Source organism: Petromyzon marinus, chromosome 29 (assembly GCF_048934315.1).
Source record: "Petromyzon marinus isolate PM22_M1 ecotype Great Lakes invasive population chromosome 29, UKy_Petmar_22M1.pri1.0, whole genome shotgun sequence".
NCBI lineage: Eukaryota > Metazoa > Chordata > Hyperoartia > Petromyzontiformes > Petromyzontidae > Petromyzon > Petromyzon marinus.
Window position 1 is genome coordinate 12,335,373 of NC_133695.1, and position 8,286 is coordinate 12,343,658.

The 8,286-nt window shown below is 43.3% G+C and overlaps 1 protein-coding gene across 3 annotated transcripts; it reads left to right on the forward strand.

Moving 5' to 3' along the window:
* The first annotated feature begins 4,910 nt into the window (after window positions 1-4,910).
* Window positions 4,911-6,225, forward strand: LOC116947086 (protein S100-A1-like). 3 transcript variants are annotated; one of them, XM_032962503.2, is made up of 3 exons: window positions 4,911-5,014; window positions 5,275-5,457; window positions 5,987-6,225. In XM_032962503.2, exons 2-3 carry the CDS (start codon window positions 5,317-5,319, stop codon window positions 6,170-6,172), a joined length of 327 nt encoding a protein of 108 aa, XP_032818394.1. In that variant the 5' UTR covers window positions 4,911-5,014; window positions 5,275-5,316; the 3' UTR covers window positions 6,173-6,225. The 3 variants fall into 3 exon arrangements, with proteins under 3 accessions (XP_032818394.1, XP_032818395.1, XP_075926534.1); XM_032962504.2 differs by having other exon boundaries at window positions 4,981-5,078; XM_076070419.1 differs by lacking the exon at window positions 4,911-5,014 and adding an exon at window positions 5,066-5,089.
* The last annotated feature ends 2,061 nt before the right edge of the window (window positions 6,226-8,286 follow it).

Here is an 8,286-nt window from a genome sequence, read left to right on the forward strand (position 1 = left end):
GTTCACCACAAGTACGTGTGGTTAATGCAGACTTGATTCCTTGAAAAAAGGTATCGAGTTGGTATTTGACCATCTTAACACCTCCGTTTTTGTAGCCCAAAAGGATAAAACCTATTCATATTTTTCAAAAAATATATTATTTGAAATGTATGGGCACCAACATCTTCGAAATATAAATCCTTCACAATATCACGTCATCATATGCCGTGCAGTGTGGGTCCACACCACTAAAAACCATTACTCTTCAGTTTATGAGACGCACGGTCACCTCTCTGTGGTTTTAAGCAAAAGTTGGCAATGTGTCTCATAATACGCAGAATACATTTATGTTTTTGGAAGACGTGTTTTTATCTGGTGTGGTAGTTGTTCAGAATCATCTCCTGGAAGGCCGGCAATACACATACAGTAGCAAGCCATGGCTTTGTTCCCCAGAGGATGGAAGACGCCATCGCCTGATCAGAATGATCCACGAGATGACATCCCTGCCCCGTTCTAAAGCAGCGCATTCATAATTATCTTCTGCAAGACGGCTCAATCTCCATAGTCGTGCCTTATTCTTACCATTTTAAAACAAGAAAAATATACCCCAATGTTTTGGGGGCATCTTCCCCAACATTTGGCCAACATTGGTGCAATGGTTCCAACGATATGTCAACGTTGCATGTTAATCAGGGTAACTTTCTGGTGCATCCTATAATGTGAAAAATATGGTACCCATCCCAATGTTTACATGTACAAAACCTTATAAATACAATCAAATTAGGGTTCCTTTACATAACTAAACCAATTATTTTTATTCACTACGCAGTTAACTAATTATAGTATTTCCCTTGATTAGAGCTATCTGTGGAGGGAATACATACACCACGTAGAAAGTATTCATATGTAAAATGTATTGCATCTGAAAAAAAGTATGTATGTTGAATTTCTTTCACACCGTGCATAGCCAACCGTGGTCATCGGAGGTAATTGTGGAAGGACAACAAAAAAATACTATAACATTAATTATTATGCTGTTTCGTTTAATGATTCTATTAGTTATATACATATCATCGTCATGCAAATTGCCTCCCACATTCGCTGAGGAACCACAAAAGCTGCAAGGAAGCCAGATGGTGAGCTGGAGCCAACAATTACCTGAGCTCTGTGCTCTTTTATATATTAAGATGTTTACAGCCAATTAATGAGTGTACGTGTGGGAAGAAACTTCGAGCACCCGGAGAAAACCCACGCATACAAGGGAGCAACACTCTATCCCATAACACATTCCTGGGGAGGGAGCTGGTAGGAACGTTGGGTTGCTCGGTCAATGGCCAGGGTCAACGGCGGCACCACGTGGTGTATTCCGCAAATATGCTCGACTGTGAGGGCGGGCACAAGCCGGCGGGAGTAGGTTAAACGTTGAGTTTTATAAGGGCACCACGATTAAATTACATTTTTGAAATGTATTTTTGCTTTAAAATGTACCACAGTGCATCTAGCTGAGTGAATTCTAGATTTAAAGCTTTCGTGACTGCTAGGATCCATACTCTTTGGTTCTATTGGGTAAAGTCACGTAGGTGAAAATAAAATAACAAAAAATCACGACGTTTCGGCCACAACACAAGCGGCCTTCATCAGGTGAAGAGACGAGCCTGTCTGGAGGACAGCGCTGGAGTGGAAGAAGGCACGCTTAGATCACGACCTTTAAGCTGTGTGAGAAGATAAAGAAGACCAAGCGCCTTGACAAAGGAATTAGCATACAATTTAGCATTGAAATGGCTCATTGAAATAGCTAAGTTAAAGTATACACATCCGCAGAGGTACCCCTTGACAAAGGAATTAGCATAGAATTTAGCATTGAAATAGCTGAGTGATTAGCTAGTAACTGGTCACAGAAATAGCTATGTTAAAGTTAGAGTATATACATTCACCGAGGCACCTAGTACTCATCAAACGGCAAAATGAATTCTTCTGCCGTGGCTGATCACTGTTACAACGCTGAGGGGGATCACGATATAATTTTCTCCGATACCAAGGTTCTTTGCAAACCCACGGGCTTTTATCAGAGATTTGTTCATGAAGCAATTCAGATCTACAAACACAGACACAATTTCAACCGAGAGGATGGTTTCAAATTAAGCAACCATTGGAAAGATGTTCTAAATCGAACTAAACATTAAACTAATTTCAATGGTACAGTATATTTTTCGAGTAGTGGTACCCCAAACTTTCGCAGCTCTTATAAATTCCCATTTTCACACCATCAATAGGTAAACTCCCCCTCCCCCCTTTCCCCCCCCCCCCCCCACGCCAAACTGCAAGTCCACCGGCACGTACACCACCTCTTTCCTAAAATCCGCCAATCAAATGCTAATTTTTATGCTAATTTCTTTGTCAGAACACCTTGTTTGCTCGCACACAGGTCCGATGTCTGAGCGTGGTTGTGTTTCGCTAAATTCTCCTGTTTGATGAGTACTAGGTGCCTTGGTGAATGTATATACTCTAACTTTAACATAGCTATTTCTGTGACCAGTTACAAGCTAATCACTCAGCTATTTCAATGCTAAATTCTATGCTAATTCCTTTGTCAAGGGGTACCTCTGCGGATGTGTATACTTTAACTTAGCTATTTCAATGAGCCATTTCAATGCTAAATTGTATGCTTATTCCTTTGTCAAGGCGCTTGGTCTTCTTTATCTTCTCACACAGCTTAAAGGTCATGATCTAAGCGTGGCTTCTTCCACTCCAGCGCTGTCCTCCAGACAGGCTCGTCCCTTCACCTGATGAAGGCCGCTTGTGTTGTGGCCGAAACGTCGTGATTTTTTGTTATTTTATTTTCACCTACGTGACTTTACCCAATAGAACCAAAGAGTATAGCCGAGTGAAAACTCACGAGACCAGGAAAGAGTCGCGGGCTCATTGACAATAAACCCCACCACAGAAATGTGAACTGAGGACATTACGGAGACCCAGATTGGGAGCGCAAAAAGCTCCAACCTCGTCGCTTACCACTGCCTTGTAGGAGTACTGTATTGAAATTATTAACTTACATTTCATAGTGGAGACCTACACATGACAGAGCATGTGATACTGGGTTGTGACGTGTCTGTGTTGCATAATAAAGCTTTGGCAGAGCGAGTAACGCTGACACTAACATTGCTCCCAATCACATGGAGCCGTTGATGCAGTAAAATACATTTTTATACAATTACACATCTTGCATGAATAGTTTTATTTCATGTAACCATGCTGATAATCATTGCAGCAAATGACGAGGTGAATAAAAGTAAGGTTTATAAAGTGAACTAAATATATTATAAGGGAGGTTGGATTTGAACCAGTGACCTCGTGACTACTGCCGTCTTGTGGCGAGGTTTGTAAAATATTTATGAACTTAATTTAATTACAATTTAATTAAAAGTTAAAAAGAGGGGTATATCGGCCTTGACGGTACTGAATTAAGTTACAAGCAAGCGGCACCTTCTCACCCATAGCGACGGGATTGATTTGTAATAGAAGCCCTCCTACAAATTTGGTAGCTCCCGTAAAAGGCGTTAATAAAAATGCTGCGGGCTAAAAATATTATTATGCTAATAATTAGTGCAACAAATGACGAGCTAAATAAGATTCTTTATTAAGTGAAAAATATTACGGAGTTTGGATTTGAACCCACAGCCTCATAACTGCCGCCCACTTGTGACGAGGGTTAAGTGTTGCATTCTGTGCTGATTGTGAGCCCTGGGGTGTCTTACCACACTACGGGATTACTGTTATATGAACCTTATGGCGGGACCCCGGGGTCCCGAATCAACGGGAGTCAAAATCGTTATTAATTTATTTTTGGCGACTCCGTCCCACCGCGCATATAGACGCAGAGATCCACCTGGCGCGGATCATTCTGTTGTCATGTCGTCCAAGCGCAGCGAGGACGAATGCGCAGAAGAAACACAACTTTGAAACGTTGATTAGCGCATCATGTCGAGCTCGACGAGAGGCATAGATTGCCGTATCGTTCGCCTTCAACAGACATAAAATGACGTCGCAACGCAGTTCATGCGAGAGCCGGGGGCTCATGGGACCCGCCATATGGTTCGTTTGAGGTTCATTATTATATTTATTGAAAACGTTGTCCTAGTGAAGACAGGCTTTATGAACTAGTGATATAAAACCCTTTGCCAAGCTAAATATCAATCCGGGCTCTGTTTGTTCTTTCGTCAGCCACGCGGGAGCAACACGAGTCTTGCCGCCTGTGACGTCATCCCAGCGCCTCATGGGAAACGCGTGCCAACTCCACCAATCACGATCACGCGGCCCTCAATTATGGTCGTTCGTAGTTCTAATAGGGGCACGTGTTCTCGTCGTTTAACACAGTTTGACGCAGTCCACATTGTCATAAATTATCCGTTTTAATAATCTCAGTTCATATCACCTGCTCTGATATGCAGGAGGTGGCAAAATTCTGTCAAAACATAATGATCAAATACCTGTGGTGTACCTATTTACAATGCTGGGTGGGCATTGGTTCAACTGCCGCTCGGGGAGATCGAACCCGAAGACCTCTGGCATTACACATCCAGTGAGCAAACCTTGACACCACGGCAGATCCACGTACATGTGGATATATCAGTCAAATCCTGAAGTGAAAACGCGGACATCTCATTTGCGCACAATTATTACAGCAGGGGTTGTGGTGTCGGCTGCGAGTGACGATATAGATTTAATTTAATTCGTCCCCGTGCAAACTCCTCCACTGCCTCCATCAAGCGCTCGCTTGATGACAATGTTGGGGTCGCTTGTCACGCGCCTCCCAGTTCATTGTCTGTTAATGTTCTTGCTGCTGTCCTCTGGCATCACGGACTTCCCTTGTCAATTAGCCGGGAAACGAGATAAACGGGACCAATCAAAAACATCATCACTCAATCGCACAATGAGAGCGAGCAGGTGTGAGTGGTGACGTCACTGGCCGCGCTTCATAAAAGCCGCAACGGGTGGCAGCAGCAGTCGTCGTTAAAGCTGCAGACGTCTGTTGCAGGTGCAGCTACAGCCGCTGTGTTGGGCAAGACGCCTTGTGTCGTGGGTCGCTCTGCAACGCGCGGGTGATACCTGGGTTCAATGAGAGCAGTGCGCAGCGCTGGCTGAGGTTTAGACCAGAAATTGTGTTTGTAACAAAGCTGGGCGCTACGTGATTTGGTGTTCGGTCGTTTTATGATTAATCGCATTCTCGTGCGTAGTGAGGTGCCGTGTGCATTGTCTTCACGTGATTGAAGACTGTCGCGTGTCTCGTCCTCGCAGATTCCTCTTGCGTACTGACTCGACCGTGCATCGCTTGCCAAGATGAGCGACCTCCATGCAGCCACCCTGAAGCTCCTGGCCACCTTCAATGAACTCGCCCACGACAGTGCTGTTAAAGATTGTCTGAAGAAGGAAACGTTCAGGAGCTTCCTAAAGGGGGATAAGGGCAAGAGTTTGATCCAGGTGAGGTGTACTTTTGCTATTCGTATGGACCAGCCCCTCTGTTCCTCCCATTTGAGTATCTGGTTGTATTCTTTGAGCTTGTATCCTCTCCATTCTTCTGTAGTAATAAAGGTTATTAGTTTGGATTGCATAAATAATCTCCGTGAAACCCGATACAGCCTATTTGTAGGGGTTGTCACAAACCGTGCTGATTAGTTGCTACTTTAGCACACCAGTGTGTTGGGGAGAACTGATTTTACAATCAGCTTCATGAGGTATTAGCCAGAATTGTGCTGTGTTTCGGTATTGCAGACGGTGTCTGACTGTGCCTAATCAGGGGTCAATTAACGGGTAGGAGGTTAATGCAGTCTTTTAAACTCGAATGGACCTTTAATTCTGAGAATGCAGGGCTTATTCACAGTGAATCAATGTGGTAGCATGACCGCCCTTGGCACGTCATTGTACTGTGTACCACTTGCTGTAGATTTTGCCCGTGTTCTGCAGTCCAGGTCCAGTCTTTTCTATCTTTTGCTGTTGTGATTCCATTTAGAATCCCGTGGATGGGTTCGTGGTGAGCCGCATCCTGAGGGACCTTGGTGATGACAAAGATGGGAACGTCGACTTCCTCGAGTTCGTGATCACGATCGCGGCCTTGAAATTCTGCTGCCACCCCAACTTCCGAGCGCACCACGAGCGGAATGGCCGGACCCACGCGCTGCGCGCATTCCAAGTGTAACGCGCCTGTTGCATGATACGGATACTATGAAATAAACCGTGTGATCACATCAACGTGGCGTGCTTTGTGACCTTGATACTCTAGGTATAGAATCAAGTGCAGTGGTTATCCATGCAATGTCCACGATGGGCAACTACCAGGATTAGTCTAGCGATATGGAACGTGCCAGGAATGCGTTTCCTGCTTGCAGCTCTGGTTTTGTAACTGGAAGGATCAATAACGTTGACGATTACGCGATGTAGGATAAGCTGCACTGGTCATTTTCAATCCGCCGTTTTACACTCCCTGCGTATTTGCGTGGGATGAAACTTTTTGATTAGCAAGTGATCTGGTTTTCTTGCATTCTTTCCCAGTGATAACCCAGCCTTTTGATCTGCAACGTATACCGATAGTGATGCTTTAAGTGATAAATTAACAATATCAACACCACGTATTACTAAATAAAAAAATACAATACCGCCCCCCCCCCCCCCCCCCCCAACAAGACCGTTCTCAAAGCCACGTTCTCACATCACTCGGCACAACCACCACCAAGGTGTGCTAACGAATGTGGCCTGAATGCTGGGTTTGCATCCCCTCCCCCCCCCCCCCCCCCCCCCCCCAATTTGGACCGTTCCAAATATCTGAAATGTGGGGAAGAGAGGGGGGGGTGCATTAGATTGGTTGCACTTGACGGTTTTGGCACATTCGAAGTAAAAGTTTTGCATCTTGGACGTTAATTTTCCCCCATAGTCCTGTTTGGTGTTAAGCATATTTCCCTCAAACGTAAGTATGAAGTCTGGAAAATGAAGGACATGCAGCTTGTTTACAGATGACCTCCAAAACATGTTGGTCCATGGCCGTCACTCAATGTATTGTGGGAATGTGGCCAAGAAAAAGGAGGTCCGCTTCATTAAAACCGTCTTCCTTTCATCCCGCACGACTGAATACGTCACCTTAACATGTATCTTTTAATTATTGAGCGATAGTTTCGTGTGGTCTAATGCCAAAAAGACGAATTAAAATGAAGGAAACGAAGTATTTAAATTCATTAAATAGTTTATAAATTAGAAACACTTGACAATTACCTCTATTCCTGTGAAACAACGTTTGGGCCAAGGAATGCATCAATAAGTGAATTTTACTCATGACGGTTCAATTACAATAATTTCTACAGTTGTAAAGTGATGTACAAGCAATATTGCATTAATATACTTGTAATACAATTGAGTTTGGTAAGACTTCATTCTGAATGAAACCAATGTATACTGATAATATTTAAGAATACAAAACACCAATCTATGTAAAGACCTTAATCTGTCTCAACAACTTCTAGGGTATTTCCTGACATGGTAGAAAGGTGAAATCTGGTACATATGTAGTTTTTAAGACAAAAGGAAACATCTGAAAATCCGAGATTTTTCATTTTAAGGCCCCCAAATGTATTATAACGGAGGTTGGATTTGGACTCACAACCTCTTGACTGCCGTTTGCTTGTGACGAGGTTGAGTATTGCATTCTGTGTTAATTGTGAGACCTGGGGCATCTTATCACAGCACAGGATTACTGTTCTACAGTACAGTAGAATGCACTCGTGAGTAAGGTCCATACTACTGATCTTATTATAATCAACATTTTTTTAATTCGTTAAATAAAGTTAACCAGTTTCTAATTGATTGCACGATTACTGTTACCCCAATGAACCCCTCATATATTGCTCATATGAAGAGAGCTCATCTTGAACGCGATGCGAGGTCTGCTTGTATATATAAAAAATGTATAGTGAGCAAATATTGTTTAATTTCTATAATTAAAGTGGATGTAAGAGGAAATGTACGCTATATCCGTTTTTGAGGCTTTTCTGTTAAAATATGTATTGAGTGCAGGCTTAGCCGGGTAACTGGGGGATTTGAGAACAGTTGTGTTTTGTGGCATGTGGGCTGATGTGGTGTCTCGTGGCCACTGTTGCACAAATTCTAAAGCTACCCAGAAGAGCAATTTTGAATAAAGTGTTACCGTCACATGACCCCTTAACGTTTAGGCGTGCCAACTCTTCACTGACGTTATTGCGGGAGATTGTTTTGATTAATACGTTTCCTTAAAAAAAATCCAATTAGAATCTCCTGGATCGCTTT